This window comes from Canis aureus, chromosome 7 (assembly GCF_053574225.1).
Source record: "Canis aureus isolate CA01 chromosome 7, VMU_Caureus_v.1.0, whole genome shotgun sequence".
Classification (NCBI taxonomy): domain Eukaryota; kingdom Metazoa; phylum Chordata; class Mammalia; order Carnivora; family Canidae; genus Canis; species Canis aureus.
The window spans coordinates 57,562,947-57,583,695 of NC_135617.1; the positions used below are offsets into that span (position 1 = coordinate 57,562,947).

At 42.5% G+C, this 20,749-nt stretch overlaps 1 protein-coding gene across 7 annotated transcripts in view; it reads left to right on the forward strand.

Moving 5' to 3' along the window:
- The window catches only part of ADGRF5 (adhesion G protein-coupled receptor F5), a 102,509-nt gene that overhangs the window by 63,841 nt on the left and 17,919 nt on the right, over window positions 1-20,749 (forward strand). For 4 of the 7 annotated variants that reach the window (XM_077903742.1, XM_077903743.1, XM_077903745.1 and 1 more), the window contains 9 exons: window positions 443-619; window positions 751-860; window positions 2,337-2,395; window positions 3,251-3,393; window positions 7,044-7,265; window positions 8,453-8,656; window positions 16,298-16,468; window positions 18,392-18,511; window positions 18,664-18,873. In XM_077903742.1, coding sequence (XP_077759868.1) covers window positions 443-619; window positions 751-860; window positions 2,337-2,395; window positions 3,251-3,393; window positions 7,044-7,265; window positions 8,453-8,656; window positions 16,298-16,468; window positions 18,392-18,511; window positions 18,664-18,873 — 1,416 coding nt within the window. The remainder of the gene's footprint in view (window positions 1-442; window positions 620-750; window positions 861-2,336; window positions 2,396-3,250; window positions 3,394-7,043; window positions 7,266-8,452; window positions 8,657-16,297; window positions 16,469-18,391; window positions 18,512-18,663; window positions 18,874-20,749) is intronic. The other 3 variants (XM_077903744.1, XM_077903746.1, XM_077903748.1) reach the window with 3 other exon arrangements.

Below are 20,749 nucleotides of genomic sequence, written 5' to 3' on the forward strand. Positions count from 1 at the left end.
GGGGGAGAGAGAGAGAGATCACAGAGGAAAGCCACAGTGTCTTTTACATCATAATATCAGAAATGATATATCATCATTTCCACCATATTCTGTGGACACACAGACCTAACCTAGTACAGTATGAGAAGGAGTTACAAAAAGGTGTCAGTATTCAGAAATAGGATGGTCAGGGCCCATCCTTGAAACTGGCTACCATACACTGTATGTCCAGGAATATGTTTTTCATGTTATCATTGTAGGCATCATCCCCTGAGGTAGTCAGAGCAGTCATCCTTTACATGGTGATGCATAATGGGAATCACATGAATCTCATGTAATACTCTTGAACTTCCCAGAAGGCAATATGGAGTCAAGTCAGGATATTCTACAAGTATAAATACTTATCTATAAATGTAAAGGTGGTGACCATCCTCTCTCTCCTCACCGTTCTGGCTAATGCTAGTCTGCAGACCTGCTGGAAATGAAATCTGGTGCTCCTGTGAGACGGGCTATAGGTGGCCTCAGGAGAAGTGCCTCCACAATCCCACTTGTCAAGAGCATGACAGCTCCCTTGCAGGGCATCGTTGCAGTTGCCTGAAAGGACTACCTCCCAAGGGACCTTTTTGCCAGCTCCAGGGAGGTAAGCAACTGTTCATTAAATGTTTCTTTGCTGATTTGCCATTTGATACCAACTCAAGCAAATGTTTCTCCGTCCTGTGTGTATTCACATGCTAACACGAGATTTTGAAATATTGCCCTGCGTTTTTTCAGCAGATGTTACTTTAAGAATGTCAGTCAGACTCAATGTGGGCTTTCAAGAGGACCTCAAGAATTCTTCCTCTGCTCTCTATAGGTCCTACAAGACTGACCTGGAAACAGCGGTAGGTTTTAGCCCTGGGAACCCCTTAACCAACCAGCTGTTTGGATTGAACTGAATCTGTTGCATTTACAGTGGATGATTTGCTTGAATCTGTCAGAATTTATGAATATGGACATTGAAATTATTCCTATAACATCTGGGATAATGGATTAAGAAGTGCTCAAATCAAATAACGTTCAGGGGATGATTTGACATCATCATGACCTGTAGGTGGAACTTCTTCCCAGGGTAGAATTGATTCTGAGATTTGGTGGCATCAATTCACTGAATCTTATTCAGAGATACAAGAACCTGGTCTAGAAGTGCCTGATGGTACATTTCTATTTGTCTTCACACACCCCCTGGATGAAGCCCCTAACATCTTTTGGGCAGATCAGCCTAAAGCTAGTACTGCGGGTTTCAGACCATTCTATATTAGAGATATGGAGGCATTCTCACTTAAGACAGATTTAAATTTACTCATATAAAAATAGAGAATATTCCCTGAATGTTAGCTGTATGCCAGACACTATTCTAAGTGCTTTACATTGGATTAATTCATCTGAGCCTAAATGCTTTGCTTGAATTAACTTCAATACAGCTTCCCAATTGGTGTGCTACAAATTATTACAAGTAGGCTGAGATATTGACTTCCGTTAATTCTCTGGGCAGCCAAGCCCCTTCCTCAGGCCAGGAGTGCCTCTGCTTACCCTTTTATTTATTTATTTTTTAAAAGATTTTATTTATTTATTCATGAGAGACACAGAGAGAGAGAGAGGCAGAGACACAGGCAGAGGGAGAAGCAAGCTCCATGCAGGGAGCCCGACGTGGGACTCGATCCCGGGTCTCCAGGATCAGGCCCTGGGCTGAAGGCGGCGCTACACCACTGAGCCACCAGGGCTGCCCTGCTTACCCTTTTATACCACAGAAATTATCTTCATTTTCCATGGGTGCCATGCCAAAGTGCTGAAGAGCTCCTGGGCACTTGATTTGCATATCTGGCATGTAATAGTTCTGCACAGCGTGAGAAGCTTACACACACACACACACACACACACATCAATCAATTATATACCTTTGTGGAAAGAGAGAGTGTCATATTAATCTTCAGATCCCACCCCTCCACGTACCTGGCACAGTGCCCTGCACGCACAGTGCTTTGCATATAACATCTGCCTACAAATGTGACTTGAATTAAAAGGAGTCTCCTGTGAGTTGGTATTCAAAGAAACCTCCCCATTTTCTTTGCTAGGCATTTCCCTGGGTAAAACTCCCCGCACATTTCATCTGGTGCTTGCTTCTTGGAGGACCCAGCCTGATATAGGTAGATAGGAATTACCTCTTCAAGGATCTGCTGATGCCAGCATTAATAAAAAATAGAGGAAAAAATTTTACCTGGGGTGGTAAAGAATATGTGTTTCTTACTCTGTTTTAAATTTTTTGACTTATCTCTCACTGGACCTTGATACAATGACACTTGTCTTACTTTGTTTTCCAGTTCTGGAAAGGTTACAGTACTTTACCAGGCTTCAAATTGGTGACTGTGACAGGGTTCAGGTAAGAAGCTGTAATCAGATCATTTCTACCCAATGGCAGAGACCAATATGTTAGAGAAGGAGAAAAAGCCTATTAAAGGGGCATCATGTAAGACCCTCAACAGGACTACTTTGGTAGAGGTGATGATAATACAGGTTACTGGGGGCTTAAAGACAGAAGCAATGCTGAGAACAGAAACTTGCTTCTTACATATGTATCTACTTCCATGGAAAATGAGCAAAAGCCCTGTGTTTATTCTGTGCATGCAAGAATTTTACAGACAGATATGGGAAAAATTTGCAGTCTAGAGAGCTCCAAAATATAAAATGAAATATTTCCCATGCATGATGCCTTTATTCAAGAAAAGTTGTCCACCAGCCACAAGCACCCTGTTGCACGCTACTGTGTTCTTGGCTTCCCCTGGAATTGGCCACCATGGTGGTCCTAAGCAGGTTAGCACAATGTTTTAGGGAGTTAGTTGCCAATTTTCAAGATAAACAATGTTCACAGAAACATTCAGGATTTTGGCTTCCCTTGACAGTCAACCTATCTGGTGCCCTAGGCCAGCATGCCCATGTGACAGCAGTATCTGCGTTGTGCCTGCCATCCTAGGGCCAACTTCTGTGACTCACTTCACTCATTCCCGTCTGACTGTTTTGTTCATTTGTGTTACCTGTCTGCGTACATTTGAGTGTGCAAGTCCTGCCTCAGGCTTTCAACTAGAGCTTAATAACAGGTTGACTTGAATGAACCTTTGAAGATAAAAGTACCCAGGCTATTCCTGCCATTTTGTTTGTCCATTGCAAATAAACCTTGAGGATCTAGACTCTCCCAGGTCAGTTACCCACCTTACTGAACTGAGTGGTCTCCATCCAGGCCCGGAAGTGTGGTTGTGACATATGAGGTGAAGACTACAACACCATCACCTCAATTGATGCATAAAGCAAATGAGCAAGTGATGCAGAACCTGAATCAGACCTACAGAATGGACTACAGTTCCTTTCAAGCCGTTACTAGCAGTAAGTAGGACATCTCCATGTCTTTTCTATACATGGATCCCATTTAGATATAGTAATGGTATTTATCATTAGGCTTGAAACTAGGAAATTCCATTTTAATGTCCTCCATGGACAGAGACTCTGGTTCCTGGCACAGAGGTTTATGTTCCACCTCCCCATCTGAGGCGTGGTCGCAGAGACTCCTAACCAGGCTAATATCATTGCAATTGGAAGGGTGGTTGCAGGGTAGAGAGATTTTATAAGAGGGTCACAGAGCCATCTGGGTTTATGGATTTTTTAAAAAAAATTAGAAGGCCCCAAACATCCAAAAACTAACAGTGTGGTGGGGGTTGGGATATTACAAAATGCACAGATATGAAACAACTGACACTGTTATTTTAGAGCAGTAGTTCTCAAAGTGTGGCCCCCAGACCAGCAGCATCAGCACCACCTGGGAACTTGTTAGAAATACAAATTTTGGTGGTGCCAGGTGGCTCAGTCAGTTAAGCATCTGCCTTTGGTGCAGGTCCCTGTTCAGCAGGGAGCCTGCTTCTCCTTCTCCTCTGCCTTCTGCTCCCCCTGCTTATGCTTTCTCTCTCTCTCAAATAAATAAATACAATCTTTAAAAAAGAAATACAAACTCTTAGGGCCACCCCAGACCAACCAGGGCAATGGTGTTTTTAACAAGCCCTCCAGGTGATTCTGATGCATAGGAAAATTTGAGAACCCCTGCTTTGGAACACATAGAGCAATGATAAAAAAAAAATGGGGGTGTTAGATGTATGCCTCCATTTTATAAATGGCTACAGAGTTGTATTCTGTTGTGTTATTAGGTGGATGGACCTATTGTTACTTGGGAAATAGAAAAGAAAGCCAGCTGGGCCTAGATTTGGCAAGTAAGAATTTGCTCATGGATATTCTAGCTAATTTGGGTCCATGGTTCCAGACTCAAGGTGATTCCTCTTTAGGGTGACACAGTCCCCCATCAGGGAGGTCTCTGAAAGGACTGTCGTAGGCACATCTGGGAGAAAGGGCACCCCTTCTCAGGGATTAGGCCATCCATCCTCACAACAGCTTCATAAATTTTGTCTTTACATTCTCTGGTATTGTTAGACACCAGATCATTTTTAAAAACAAAATATTGAAAGATACATAATTGTAAGAAAGTACTACAACACAAGCAAGAAGAAAAGCAAAATAAAAATTCAGAATACATAAGATAGCAACAACACAGGTGAAAACAGGTAAATTAGGGATCTCTGGGTGGCTCAGCGGTTCAGCGCCTGTCTTTGGCCCAGGGCGCAATCCTGGAGACCTGGGATCGAATCCCACGTCGGGCTCCTGGCATGGAGCCTGCTTCTCCCTCTGCCTATGTCTCTGCCTCTCTCTCTCTCTCTCTCTCTATTTCTCTGTGACTATCATAAATAAATAAAAAAAATTTAAAAAAAGAAAGAAAACAGGTAAATTAAAAGAAGGGGAGTAAGTAGCCTAAGAGTATAAGCTCCTATGGAAGGCTTCCAGTGATGCCCCCCATCTCCTGACCCCTAATGCAACCCCCCAACCAACACATGTTCTGCCCTGAAGAATTCCTTATATTTATGACCCTGAGGGCATGGGTGACCATCAGAATCAAGCATTGGTAAGCTTCAATTATGATTACTCCTTCCCCCAAATTTCAGTTGTGTTGAGGATAGTCAACCTTTTAAAAGAGTAAGTATCTGGCAGTGTGACTGATTAGTGGCTTATTGTCGGTCCAGAAACATGGTGCTAACAGTACAGTTCACAAAAGTGCTTTGGAGTTTGTGGCCTTATTTTCCACAGAGCAGTGGAGTCATTGTGGATGACACTCACCACCATTCCTGCAGAATGTATCCATCTCTGTTCTCCTTGGAAGACTGGAATGATTCTGTGATGTGCACAGCCTAAACGTTCATCAACATGAACGTAGGTCATGTGCATTTCCACAGGATTGCTCCCACATCATCCTGCTCTCCATAGCATTGGTGCTATTTACCTAGAGTATAAATATCCAAAAGGTCAAAAGACTGGGTTTTGTTTGGTTTTACTTTGTTTTAATTATAATTATATTTGGGGGCAGCAGAGAAGAAGAGAACAAGAAAGAAAAAAAAGCTAAATGACTGAGCTCATATCCGAAAGTTATTTTAAGTCTTTATGAAATACCGAGGGTACAGGACAATGTTCCAAACATTTCCATTTATTTGGTCGTATACTCATCCTTAAAATAATTGTTTGATTAATTAGCAGGGGCGCTTAACCAGAATGTCCCTTTCTTTAATCACTGCTAATAAATTCATGGTCACTTCCATATAACCACATGATACCGGCAGTCATACTAGTTGTTATTGTTAGCCACTGTGATGATGAAAAGAGACACATTGTTATTGTATCTTTTCTTATTAAGTCCCCTGTTTCACACAAATTGTGTCCTTTCATATCCTGTGAAATGGGTTCTGTGATCTCCATTTTAAAGGAGAGGGTAAATAATTTTCTCAACAACACCTAGTAAGTAACATAAGTCTATATGACTTCTGTGTCTATTTGCTACCTTGCTCACAGGAGGCCTTGTTGGGTGTGATATTGTAAGATCTTCTTTTATATGGGAGCCTTAAAAAAGTGATGAGATATTTAGACCCCTTGATATTTTGACTAGAACATCATAGCTCCCCAAATTAATTTTATGGTGTCATGGTCCCATGTTGACAATATGGAAAGGGTCTGGCCTGAGCATGAAACCCATGTACAACAGCTCTAACAGAACTTCCTTATCCAGTGCCTCTGATTTCCTCAATATGTGGAATTCATGAAAGATGTAGAATGAGAAACACAGCTTAAAGGGGAAAAAAACCCACATATTGTGTAAGCAAAGGACAACCATAAACACACACACACACACACACAAATAGCAAATGTGCTTTATTTCTCTTTGTGAAATGACTTAATGCCATGGTTCTCCAGATTTTTACTATGAAAAGAATAAAAGCTACTCTTCACCCAAATCACTTCCCCATAGCTCTCAATACTCCTGTTTTCCAGACAAGAAAGCTGAGGCCTAGAGAGGCTAAGTAAATTCCCTAGATGTGTGGCGCAGAACCAGGATTCAAATCTGGGCCTGTGTGTCTATAAAGTTCTCCTTCTTAACGGCCCATGGGTATGAAGTCTTTTTAAAAAACTCTTAATTCTTAACAGACTTTATTACAAGAAATTATTTTCTCCCCATTTATAATGCATCAGAGACATAGGACCGAGCTTTCAGTGTTATAAGATAACCTGTTATCAACAGGAAGTAGTTGATATCATTGAGTCAGTGGCAAAGAAACTTGAGGTTTAAATGAGCTGGTGTGGCTTTTTTATAAGCCAATGAGCATTTTCTACCAGACTATATGAAATATCGCAATTAGCTTTGGAATCCCCATTACTCCCAATGAAGGCAACTGAGTGTGCCCAGACTCCACACTGGATGCCAATCCCTGGTATCTGGCAGGTGGTAACTCTTTGGGCCTCAGACACAAGAGATCCAGGGTTGGAATGAGGGAGATGTATTGCCTCCTTCTAGACAGCACCACAGCCCTGTGTAGTGGTGGTGTCTGGTGGGTTGTATCAATTCCATTCATTTGCACTGGGATTTTAATATCTTTTCTTTGGGTTTTCAGATGAAACTAAGTTCACCATCATACCAGAAATCATTTTTGAAGGGGATACGGTAAACATGATGTGTGAAACCGACGTTTTGTCCTCTAACGTGTCCTGGCACCATGTTGAAAGGCACTCTGACATCCAGAACAGCAGCAGATTCTCGGTTTACACCACCGTGCTGAACAACATGACCTCAGTCTCCCGCCTCACGATTTACAACATCACCCAGCGGGATGCAGGTGGGCTTCCAGCCAATGACTGGTGCGGGAAAGGGATAAAGAGCTCGTAAAGAAGCAAACCACGGAAGACACATATAGTGTTTTCCTCTTTGAAGAGAAGTCACCACGCTCAACTTTCCGAAATTAAAAATGAATTCCATGGCATATGAGTAAGCAAAGCTAGCCTTGCAGACAGAAACAGATTTCCACATTTACCAAGGGCTTATGAGTTGAAAACTGAGACAAAAAGCTGGCTTTTGTTCTTAATCCTTATAAAATTGTAAACAGTTTTGTTGAGATCGAATTGACATATAATAAGCTGTACGTATTTAAAAGGTACAGTTTAATGGGTTTTGTCCTAGGTATACTCCTGTGAAACTACCATCCTCCTCGGGGGAGTGAATGTATCCTTCACCCTCTGGCCACTTTTCTTGGATTCCATTGTAAACCCTCCCACCTCCCGCTCTCCTTCCCCAACACCCACCCCAAACTTAAAAGCAGAAGTTTTAAACCTGAACTCTAGAATTTAATAATCTCATTGTAACCCAGATGTCAACAGGGGCATCTCTTTTTCCCTGACTGAGAAGCTGGGTTGCGGACACATGGGTCCTGTTACATCTTTGTTGATTCTGATTTTGCCGCAGAGTTACATAGATGCCAAAATCATCCACGATCTTCTAGGTCTCCAAGGCTTTCCAATTTTTCCTTTCTACCTCTTCCATCCCCATGCCTTTTTTCTTATTAGCAAAGACTGAGATTTCTGCTCCTTCCTTAGAACATCTCTCTACTCATTAATTTGTGCCATCAGAAATGATCTGCATTGACCTTCTGCACTTCTTGAATGTTTCTTTAGGGTTTTCTTAGAGCAAGTCTTGGATGCTTTTGAAAACAATGCTTCGTGAAGTCCTGACATGACACGTGAGATGAGGCTATCATTCGTCTAAGGAAATCCATATACGTAGCAATAAAAAAATGCATTTCTAGGGGCACCTGGCTAATGCAATCGGTTGAGCATCAACTCTTGGTTTCAGCTCGGGTTGTTATCTCTGGGTCTTGAGATTGAGGCCCAAGTCGGGCTCTGTGTTCAGTGCAGAGTCTGCTAGAGATTTTGTTTCCCTCTCCCTTTGTCCCCCCAAACCCCACCCTCTCACCGTCTCAAATAAATATATAAATCTTTTTAAACAAATTCATTTGTTTATTCTATGCAGGTGAATATATTTGCAAGCTGACATTAGATATTTTTGAATATGAGTCCAGAAAAAAAATAGATGTCACGCCCATCCGAATTCTGGCAACTGAAGAAATGAAGGTGACGTGCGACAACAATCCTATATCTTTGAACTGCTGCAGTGAGATTAATGCTAACTGGAGCACAATAGAATGGAAGCAGGAGGGGAAAATAAACATTCCAGGTAAGAATGTCAGATGGCCTTTTGCATATACATTTGTGCCCCTTGGCCAAGTAAAAATGGGAGATGCACTAGATGGGAGAGGAAATGTCAGATGGCTGTTTTTTCCCAAACTTTAGTCTGTAAAAATGTTACTAGGCTTGATGCCAGCTCCAGCTTCGCTATTCTCAAACAACATTCCAAAAATATGTGCATACAAACGTCATGCTTGGATTGTAGACAAGTTCCTAGCTGAGAAGACCTGATGACTTAGGTCCACAGTATCTCCTGCCTGTAGAAAACCTTGCCCCCATCCTCCTTCCCTCTTCATCTTCAGCAAAGGGCTAAGGATGAGGCCATTGGCTTTGTTTCGCAGTCAGACTTGGAACTTTTCTGTATCTCTTCTCTTGGTGTCTGTCCTTCTCACGTCTCGGGCTCTGTCCCACATCCTTCTGTATTACCCAATTCTCTATCTCTGGTTTGTTTGTTTTTACCTCTCTGTGTAGACCTGTTCATCTCTCAAATGTTCCATGTCAATTTCTGATCCTGCTTGACTTCCTTTTAGATCTGAGATATTACTGGAAATTCTCTACCCTCCAGTTTATACTGATGAATGATGGTGATAATAAATTAAAAGAGCGATACTGACTCTGTTTTGTGTAATGGTTTATGATTGACCAATGTTTTAAAAATGTGTTATCACTTTTGAGCACATTGAACCTTGATCACAAGTTTGAAGCTCGCATTTTTTGGCCTCCAGTTTGCAAATAAGGAACTTGAGGTCTACATTGACTTATCCAAGGTTGTCACAATAGGGAAAGTAAGAAAAAAGAAGACTCACCTCAGGTCTTATTTCACAAGACCAGTGTTTGCCTTGGCAAAACTATTTTAGCCGTGCCTGATGAACCAGTGCTGGAGCAAGCTGATCTGGCAGCTTGTTCTGAAGCGGAAGACTTTTTTTGTCTAGAAATTTCATGTAACACGACCCGATCCTTCCTTAAGAAATGACAGTTTTATATGTTCATCTTTACACTAAAATATCTTTAAAGTGAAATGTGGCTTTTCCCATGAAATACATCAGTGTGGTAAGGTTTTCTTTTACAAAGTCTTTGCCATGCTATCAGACTCCATTAAGTTGTAAAAAAATAAAATAGTGATTCGTTTACATGCAACTTATCCTGAGCCCATCTATTCGCAAAGCACATCTCACCTGCTGCTTTAGTATTTTACTTTAAATACTCCGAAGAATGGGAAAGGCATCTGGTAACTGTTGGCACATGATACATTTAGTCACTTCCTTGATTTTTCAGGAAGAGGAGGTGTAGGCACCTTGGAGGAGCTGCCAGATGGGAGAAAGACCTTGCAGAGTCCCTTGGTTCTGACTTAATAAGCGTTCAGCTCTGAGAGGTGAAAACCTTGCCCTCTGGCAGAGGAGCCAGGAAGTCTGCAGAACAGATGCTCAGGGACCTCGCTGTGGCCACCAGTGCTCAGACATTTCTAATGCCCAGTGCAGCCGAAGCACAGGCGGAACAATGGATTTCCTGCCACAGGGCTGGCCTCCCGGGGACCTGCACTGTCCTTCTCTGATGAGCTTAGCCTCTGCCCTGGGCACCTTGCCTTCCTCCTCCCCTTGCAGCTCCCCTGCTCTGAAGCGCTCTCTCGTGCTCTCATTCTCTCTCTCTCTCTCTCCAATTCCACCAGTTCTTTAGCACCCATTTTTCTGGGATCAATAGGAGACAGTCTAGCAAAATAATTCACTCCAAAGCATAAGGAACTCAATGTACCACCTCATCTCAGAAGCATTTCATTTTCAAAACACAAAGGAGGGGCACCCAGGTGGTTCAGTCCATTAAGCATCTGCCTTCGGCTCATGTCATGATCCTGGGGTCCTCCAATTGAGCCCTTTGTTGGGCTCCCTGCTGGGCCAGGAGTCTGCTTCTCCCTCTCCCTCTGCCCCTCATTCCTGCTCATGCTCTCTCTCTCATATAAATAAATAAAATCTTTTAAAACACACACACACACACACACACACACACACAAGGGATAAGACAGAAAATAATCAGCAAGTGATAGAATTTCTAGCGTAAAGAGGGTGGTCTTTTTTGAATAGGAAGGGGCTTCCTTTTTGACTCATTGGGCAGCAACTAATGATACAAATGATAATGGTACAGAAGTAATAGTATCAATACCACTACTACCACTAGTAATGATAGAGATGGTAATAGTTTCTATTATTATTGCAGCATCTAGCCTGACTGTGTGGGGTCTCTGGCTTTGCCTGCGTGGAAAAGGATTGATTAATTGTGGGAAATGAAGAGCAACAGAGTTTGTAATCTGACTGTAGCTGTTATACGGTGGGATGAGAAAAAATAATGGAGCCTTAATCCCCTCCTTGCCCACAAGTTAGAGCAGTTCCCAGATGAGTTCATAAACTTCCTCGTGGCCCTGCCTACCATACTCCTGTGGCCCATTATCACGTGGAGTGTTCATAAAACAACTGAATCGTGACAAGAGGGTGCCGGCTCCCTCGTGGCTGTGACATTGCAGGACATGAAAGGAACAACTTTAAACTCCACAGTCCCCTTACTTGCATCTTTTCTTCCTGATTGCCCCATTGAAATGTTTAAGCATATATTATCGGGTGTGCTTGCATGCTGTCTCAAATGGTTTGGGCTTGGTTTGGTTTGGTTTGGTTTTTCTGCTGCCAAACAGGGCATCGGTAAGATATAATGAAGGGAGAATGGCTGTTTTTCTTTACTGAGTAGAAATCAGTCTGTGGCTTTCAAGACACTTGATGAAGTGCCTAGTCTAGAGGCCAGCTGGCTTCAGGGTTTGAAGTGAGCCCTAAAGAGAGAAGCAGCTGGAAGTGGTACATGGCATCTGAGGACGCCAGAGGCAGTGTTCTCCAACCGAGCTGCACGTGAGGGTCACCCCAGAGGTTTGTGAAACAGTCCGGCTGCCAGGGCTCTACCCCAGAGAAACCATGCCAGGATCTCTGGGTTTGGGGTCCAGGTGATGTGGTTTGATGTGGGGTCCATGAGCCAATGGCCAAGAAAGAATTCTTGAGCCATTTTTGGTGCTAAAAGGTGGTTTTATTAAAGCAGAGGGACAGGACCCATGGGAAGGAATTGATGCACTGGGGTTGTGAGGAGCAATTGGTTGTATACTTTGGAGTTGGGGAACATAAAGACGAAGGAAGTTTCCAAAAAAAGATTTTCATATGTTGAAGAAGACTCACAGGATCCTGAAGCCCTGACTATTGTCAGGCTAAGGTTGTTTTTTCCTCCGGCAAGGCATTAACATTAAGATTGGGAGCTTCCTGCAGGAAGCTTTGCCTGGCTTAAGTATTTGCCAGTGAGCTGCAGGTTATAAGGCAACCGAACTTTATCTGCATTTATTTTGCCTTTGTCCCCACATCACAGGCAGTGGTATAGCTTCTTAAATTTCACTGGAGATTTTATTGGGCAAAGGGGAGTGAGGACCACGCATTTAGTCCAGTTCTTCATTTTACACAGGAGACACTGAGACTTTCTGTGCACTGCCCAGGATCTCTCCCTGACAGTAGCGAGGCATGCCCCGCCCCAGCCTTGCTCTTTCTCCCCCTCCATGTTTCTCTATGTGTTCCGAATGAGCCATGGATAAATTTGATTTTATATAGTGATTCCTCTACTTGTGGGAATGCCCACGGAATTGGATAAAAGAAAAAGAGAGAACTTGAGCCAATTACTCTGTTCTGGAAAAAATTTTCTTACGGGCCTGTGCTCTCCAGGAGGATAATACCTAGTCCTGAAGAGCCACAATCCCAGCTCTGCCATGTGTCCTCTTCCTGACACAGGGCCAGTGACTCTCACTTTTGTCCATTAAATATTGATAATGGTACTCATTTTTCCAAAATTTTGTGTGGTAAAAAACCAAGATGATAAATGTAAACAATTAAAATAAAGTTGAATACACTGAATCTGCCACAAGAACTGTTTTCTGATAATGTTGATAGCTTTAAAACCCATCCTTTCGTTTTTCCTCAGTGTGATGGGAAATCTTCTGTGGAGAGTTTGCTTCTGTTGAGAACCAAACCTGTGATCGCAAGCCACCTCTTCTCCAGAAAGCGCAATACCAACTTATTAGCTGCATTCAGTACTTTCTAGAGCAGGACCCTGAGGGGCAAAGACCCTGGCCCTGGGTACTGGGGCAGTGGGGTACTAGATGGATACAGTGTGAATGCTGCCAATCAGAGATCCTGCTTTTGTTTTCTGAGTATACCATCTCTTTGGAGGCCTTCTGTACCTACAGGTATGAGCCTCACAGAATGACAACATAACTCCCCTCCACCCCATCAACACTCCCTTTCCTGTTTGTCCCCTGAAAGGCAAGCCACAGATTCTGTAATTTTTTCCCACCAGTGATTTTCCAACTTAACTGTAGAAGCTTTCTTCAAGCAAAATCTTGTATGGTTGTGTGATGCAGGGTTTCTCAACCTCAGCCCTAGTGACATTCGGGGCTGGATAATTCTTTGCTGAGGGGAGCTGTTCTGTGCATTATAGGATGTTTATCAGCATCTTTGGCCTCTGCTCACTAGATACCGGTAGAACCCCCAGCTGTAACAATCAGAGCTGTCTCTGAACAATGCCAATGTCCCCCAGGCAGGTAAAAACACCCCCTGGTTGAGAACCATATGCCTGGTATGCAAAGCAGGCTATAGTGGAGCCACTTGAGTTATGAATGGGATTAGGGGCTTTTTACCACCCCACCCCCACCCCACCTGGCCTGGCTCCTGAAGCAGGCTACTAGACCACATTCTCCAAGGTGAACTGATTTGCACATACAACTGTACCCCAGAATACTCCAGCCACCATTTCTTTTAAGACCTAGAGCAAACCTCCATTCCTCTCTGAAATCTCCCCTAGTCTCCAAGAAAACTCCCCTGCTTCAACCTCCATAATATATTTATTTCCCTCTTATGAAACCTCTCTGCTATGCATTATAATTTTTTCTGTACATCTCTTTATATTATCCATTCTGGAAACTCATTGTCCTGCACATCAACTTGACAGCAAGGCTGGGCCTCAAAAGATAAGTAAGCATCAACAGGAGGAAGAAGAAGAAAGGGATTGTTCTAGATGTGAATATAGCCATGAGGGTGTGAAGCTATAGGACACGTTGAAGGCCCAGAACAAGATGTGGTTTTTTTTTTGTTTTTTTTTTTGTTTTGTTTTGTTTTGTTTTGTTTTTTTTAATTTTTATTTATTTATGATAGGCACACAGTGAGAGAGAGAGGCAGAGACACAGGCAGAGGGAGAAGCAGGCTCCACGCACCGGGAGCCCGACGTGGGATTCGATCCCGGATCTCCAGGATCGCGCCCTGGGCCAAAGGCAGGCGCCAAACCGCTGCGCCACCCAGGGATCCCAAGATGTGTTTTTTTTAAGAGAGGGTTATATAATGAGATAAAGGGTACAGAGGCAGATTGAAATTGAATAAATACACATACCATACTTAAGGAGATTCCATCTTATTTTGTGCACAATGGTAAGATTTAAAGCTAAAAGGAGAGAAGTCAGATGATCAGAACCGAACTTTAGAAACACAGTCTTTAAGGTATGTAGCCAATACAGATCGAAGGGGCAAAGAACTGAAAATAGAGATCCAGTTTCAACTGGATATAATTGGCAGATAACAGAAAATGCGGCGGGGTGAGAGACCATGGGTTGGAGTGGATAAGACAGTGCTGAGATGTTTCAGAGGAATAAACCAGATGCTTTTTACAGCCAAATGGAAATGAAATGTGAAGAAATGCTTTAACAATTAGTTAAAGATGACTTTGCGACTTTTAATTCTGGGAGCTGCCAGGGGCAAGAGGAGAAACAAAAAATGTGCAGGCTTTGTTAAGGGAGAAGAAAGATCGGTTCTTAACTGGACATGTTGAGTTGGAGATACCTAAGATACAAAACTGGCATTTGGGAATTTGCTTCTAGAGTTTACAACAAGAACATTTCTCTTATAGATAGAGTCAGGAGCCATCCAGATATAGGATCCAAAATAGGAGCCATGGATGTGAATGACATTGTCCAGTTAGAGAGTGGAGAAAAAACTAAGGAAAGAGTGAATATCACAATGCTTGGGGAAAAGGAACATTGGCATTGGTGAAGGGAACAGAAGGAAAAGACACAGCGAAGGAGACCCAGAAGGGGGAATGAGGAGAAGATAAGCAGGAGAGACTTATGGAATCAAGCAAGCCAAGTGACAGGGAAGGTGGCCCACGGAAAGGGATGCTGGGTAGTATGAGAAGAAGCCACTGGATATGGGAGAGAGGACATCACAGTTGGTCTTAAAGGAACACCTGAGGTGGCATTTAGGGGGGAAAAGACAGATCACATTGGTTTGGTGGAAGTAAAAGACCATAGATAGTGAATACAAGACCCACATGGTAGGAGGAGGGGAAGGAAATACAGTGCTGGCTAGGGGAGCTTTCAGGTTGAGGAAGGATTGTTCTAGGAAAGAAAGGCTTGGGTAGATTGGGTGGTTGATGTGAAAGAACACAAGGTAAAATTAAAGTCACAAGGGACAGGAAAGATAAAGAGTGGAATGAGGTCCTGGAAGAGGTAGAAGAAGTGGGTTTTCAAAAAACAAGTGGAGAGATAAGCCTTAGAAATGAAGACTTCCTCTGAGCTAGGAGTGCATCCTATCAAGTGGGTGAAGGTGGAAATTGATGTATGGGGACTGGGGAGGAAAACTGGTTACATGGCAGTCAAAATATTTCAGACCTCAGTGATCATCCAGGCAAGGCTGGAAAAGATGATGCATTTATGTTGGAATTAGTCAGAAGGCTTACTCTTTTTCTTTGATTTTTGGAAGTTTGATTGACAGTGTTTGATTGGAAGGCCTTAAGAGGACATGCTGTTAGGCAGGGTTAGAGAAGAGAGACCAGAGGGACTGGAATAGAAGAATATCACAGGAGGGAGTTAATGAGGCATTGGAAGAAGGAAAGATGGCTGGGTGGCATGGAGTCTTGGGACCGGAAAGGAAAATTTGGAAGAGGAGGTATTTTGAAGGGGGAACTGCTGCTAACCTGAGAAAGCAAGAAGTTGAAGCTTCCATGAAAATATATAGATTAATAAGAGAGGACAGGTTCTGATGGAACTTCTCTTAGATGAATATCAGATGTTCCAGACTTCTTTCACCTTTCAATAATAATGGTGTAAAAATCTGTCATCTTTTTCCTTGTGGTTGAAATCAAATCCAAACAACTTACTTCTCTTTTTTAATTATTGTTTTTCCTACCCCAGTGACCATCACTAATGGTCTGTGTTAGGGGCAGGCCCTGACCAGGTGCCATTCTAAGTGTTTCTGTATATTAACTCATTTGATGTGACTACAATTGGGCCTATAGCTATGATTAGTTGTCCCCATTCTGCATCTGGAGAAGCTGAAGCACAGAATAGTTTAGTGACTTTTTCAACACCACCCTTCTAGTGAGTGGTAGTTTGGGATCTGCAGCCAGGCAACCCAGCTCCTGAGTCTGCAGACCTACCCACCTTACCATACTCCTGCTCCAAAGAGAGGAAATCTGATTTAAATAATAGCTCCTTTTCACTGATTTGGCCTCTTTGCTCTTAAGTTGGAAGAGTCAGCCAACTGTGATAGCAAAAGAACTGCTTATGTCACTGCAGGCAACCCTGAAACTGACCTAGAGTCCAGCTGCAGCAGATACACCCTCAAGGCAGACGGAACCCAGTGTCCGAGTGGGTCGGCTGGAACCACGGGCATCTTTGTGTGTGAGTTCATCAGCACCTACGGAGCCAGAGGCAGTAAGAGCATAGAAGTGACGTTCATCTCTGTGGGTAAGAACTCTTTCACTAGAATCTTTAGCCTGGCACCTGAAGCCAAGGGCTGTCAATCCCTTGGGAATATCTATGAACAATAAAGCAGGGCTTCCCCTGGTAGAAGGAGTATGATGGGAGTAAATCTCAAGTGGAAGACAGAAGAGGATTTCCCTCTTTCCCATTTGAATTCAGATAAAGTCTTCAAAAAAAAAAAAAAGAAAGAAAGAAAGAAAGAAAAAAAGAAGGATAAGGCTATGAACCCATGGCTGCAGGGAAGGAAAGGCCCACATAGCACTGATAAGGCAAGAATGGACTGGAAAGTAATTTTGCACCCGGGTTAGTTCTGTTTAATCATTGAATTTATAATGAGGGTAGCACCCCTACTTTTCCCCTTTCCACTCATGGTCCCATCCTCCTTCCCTTGCATTCTGATAGCCTGGCTCATTGGCCACCACCAGCAGGTGAAGACCTGCCCTGTCATCCCTTCTCTCCCACTCTACCTATTCTAGAGAGAGTGCTGCAGAAAGCTTTAATAATCTGGTACTCTACGGTTATTTTATACTTGTCCTGAGAGTTTTTTGGTCTTTTGACTAAAGTCTTTCGACTGAATTAGACCTCTTAAAAGTGCCATTTCTTCTCCTCATGCCTTAAAACATTATAACTTCACCCCTATCTGTGAAATCGGGGCAGTCAAACTTGGTTTTCCTCAGTATCTGACAGAAAATGAACAACTTAGGTAAATCATCAGACCCCCTTGAACAATTTGGAGAAAGGGTGATATAAACAATATCTCTTACTTCTTTTCACGATTGCTACTCTCATGACTTAGCATTTTTATAAAGATTAAGATTGCACTTATCAACGATAAGTTCATGGGTCTGTTGAGCAGTTTGCAGTTTTCTATAAGGAGAGTGCTCATACACTTTGAGTTTCGACTCAGAGTTCTCTTGATTAGGTGGGCTTTTGACTGTCATAGAAACATGGTTAGCCTTCACTGAAAACCACTGGTCTGGTAGTTTGGATCTTATCTGAGAATCAATAGAACCAGATTCATGGTTCCATGAGCCTCTACCTTTCCATGCTCAGAAACCACCAAACCTTAGGAAGACATCGCTACACCAGATCCCTATAGCCAGAGAGGGCATTGGGAGGGATACAGCAATCCGTGATGTGTGACTAGGGAACTGCCTCTGAACGTTGGGATCCCAGCTTCTAGAGGCCACCATGGGAAGGCTTGATTTCTTCTGATTGTGATTAAGAGCCAGATTTTATACTGATGGGAAAAGCAGGCCAGGATCAATGGGCTCAAGGCATGAAACTGTTCATCTATAGAAGATAAAACAAATGGCATTTTGAAATGTCAATGACACACTCAAAGAAGAGTAGAAAGATAGAAGCAGAGGCAAAAAAAAAAAAAGTGGAATGTTCATATAAGTTCTTACATTTGTGTCTTCTTAACATTCTTGATGAATAATTCCTCATTAATTATTCCTCATGAATAATGTCCTCATGTGTGAGGATATTTTCATAAGGAGGAGTAAATGTAGAAAAACTAATAGTTAAGGTACCTATCTCTCCCAGTTTGCCTGAGACAGTCCTGTATAATTATTTGGGCAATAAATTCTACAATCTCTCTACTTCATATGTAGTTCTAGAAATTACTCTTTGGCTTAGTAAGTGTTGACTGTGTACGCATGCAGTAAGTGTTGACTGAGTAAGCATGCTCAGTGCTAAATTCTGGGGAAGGAGAGTTTACACTTTTATGGAGAAGAGATAAAGAGAGAAGTTAAAATACAACACATTAGTATTTTAAAAGTGTTTAAAAGGGTGGAGAATGGAGCTGCTAAAAAGACGGAGCCATCGGCATGCAAGAGGTTGGAGGGAAGCTTGGGTTAAGTCAACATCCCTAAGTTTGCAACCTTTTGCCCTGCTGATCATCAGGCGATAATTCCAGCCACAAAGGGGAAGTGCACGAGATCCTCAGGCATGATACGGAAATGAGTACAGTTCAGAGCACCACCGGGAACAGCCTAGAAACAAGTAAAGCCCAGGAGCAGCAAGGTACCAATCCCACATTGACACAAGTGGAGTCAGGACGGTCCATTGCTTTCTGCCTGTCTTAAATTTCACTCATGTGTCGATGTCACCAGAAACACTAAACATTGTGCTTGTTGTTGGTTTTTCTTTTGTCTGTTTTGTTTGCATTCTTTCAGCCAACCTAACAATAACCCCGGACCCAATTTCTGTTTCTGAGGGACAAAACTTTTCCATAAAGTGCATCAGCGATGTGAGTAACTATGATGAGGTATACTGGAACACGTCTGCTGGAATTAAAATATACCAAAAGTTTTATACCACGAGGAGGTTTTCTGATGGAGCAGAGTCAGTGCTGACAGTGAAGACTGTGACCCGGGAGTGGAACGGTGAGAGCAAGAGCAAGACCCCAGACCCTATTCTGCTGCCTGGGCCCCTGAAAATATCCTGTAAGAGGGACCAGACCTGGATGGCCTGTCCTGGGACATGCCTGTGTCATCACACTGCATACAAGAGCCCTTTAGGGGAAGATGTTACCATTTCCATTTCACAGGTGTGGAAATGAAGGCTCAAAGAGAATAACAAATGCTCCTAAGCTTCTACATCTTAAGTTGCAGAGCCTGTTCTGGAACTTGACTCTCTGATTCAAGAGCATGAAGTTAAGAGAGTTGTTTTATTATTTATTTATTTATTTATTTATTTATTTATTTATTTATTCATTCATTCATTCATTCATTCATTTTTATTGTATTTTTTTAAAGATTTTATTTATTTATTCATGAGAGACGCACACACACACGGAGAGAGAGGCAGAAACAGAGAAAGAGGGAGAAGCAGGCTCTATGCAAGGAGCCCGATGTAGGACTCAATCCTGAATCCCGGTATCACACCCTGAGCCAAAGGCAGACGCTCAACCGTTGAGCCCCCCAGTAGTCCCTGTTTTTTTTATTTTTAAAGATTTATTCATTTGCTTGTTTAAGAGAGAGAGAGCACAAGCAGGAGGGGCAAAGAAAGGGAAAGAGAATACCAAGCAGGCTCCCCACTGAGTGTGGAGTCCCATGTGGGACTTGATCTCATGACCTGAGGACCTGAGCCCAAACCAAGAGTTAGACGCTTAACTGACTGAGCCACCCAGGCACCCCAAGAGGTTTGGTTTTAAAAGTAATTTTACCAGACTTTTGGGAGTTTTTCATCCAATCATGATACCAAAAAAGAAAAAAATCTAAGTAAAGGATTTATATGCCTGGTTCCAAAGAAAGGAACATTTGTATTTCATATTTATCTCTACACATTATTTATGTTGAAAAGAAATGCAAATTTCATATTTATCTCTACACATTATTTATGTTGAAAAGAAATGCAAATTCTGATTGTAGAATTTAATGCATTTCCTGTTATTTGGAGGGAATAAAAGATAATTTAGTAGAATCTGCAATAACAGCTGACATTCGTTGAGCTCTTAATATGTGATAGGTGCTGTCCTAAGTGTCTGAGTGGATTAGTTTGTTTAAAACAATAAGCCTAGAAGACAGTATTATTAGTATCCTGGTTTTACAGATGAAGAAACTGAAGCCCAGTGAGGGTAAGTAAAATCTTATCTGGTGGTTATATATCTGGTGAATGGTATAGAGGTTATATATCTGGTGAATGGTAGAGCCAGGGTGAAACTGAGACTGTCTGGTTCTAGTGGCCAACTGTTGACCACTCCATTCTGAAGCCTTTCATTAACTATAAGGTTAATTAGTCCAGGTCTTTATTTGTTCATATAAGGCCTTGGCAACGTTGTAGAAATAACCAGTCATTGTGTGGCTGGCCCTGGGAGTATAGATTCAGGAGCTATGCTGAACTTGTATCTACTCTGTCCAATTGCTCTTTCCTACCAAGGAGGAACCATACCTGGGGAGGAGCCGTAACCTTTCCAGTAACATAAACTATTTAACAGTCCCATACTTGGGTACTGAAAGAATTTCTTCTCATCTAAATTAACTGCACTTTTATTTTATATTGAATTTCAATTTCCCTTCCTCCCAAAAGCAATAGAAAGGGGTTGGTTTTCTGTGATTGTTCCACCTGTTTTTCCCTCCAGCTAGTTGCTGCTCTGGCTCCTCCAGGGTTGGGGCAGAGAGAGGGAATGTAAAGAAAATCAAAGGGTCTTACTAAACTGTAGATGTTGTAATAATCTTCCTATACTGTCCTAAGGCTGCTGTTCAGGTAGCACCTTATCGTCTACTGGGCTCTGGCATAACGTCCTCTGGGAGGGATGCC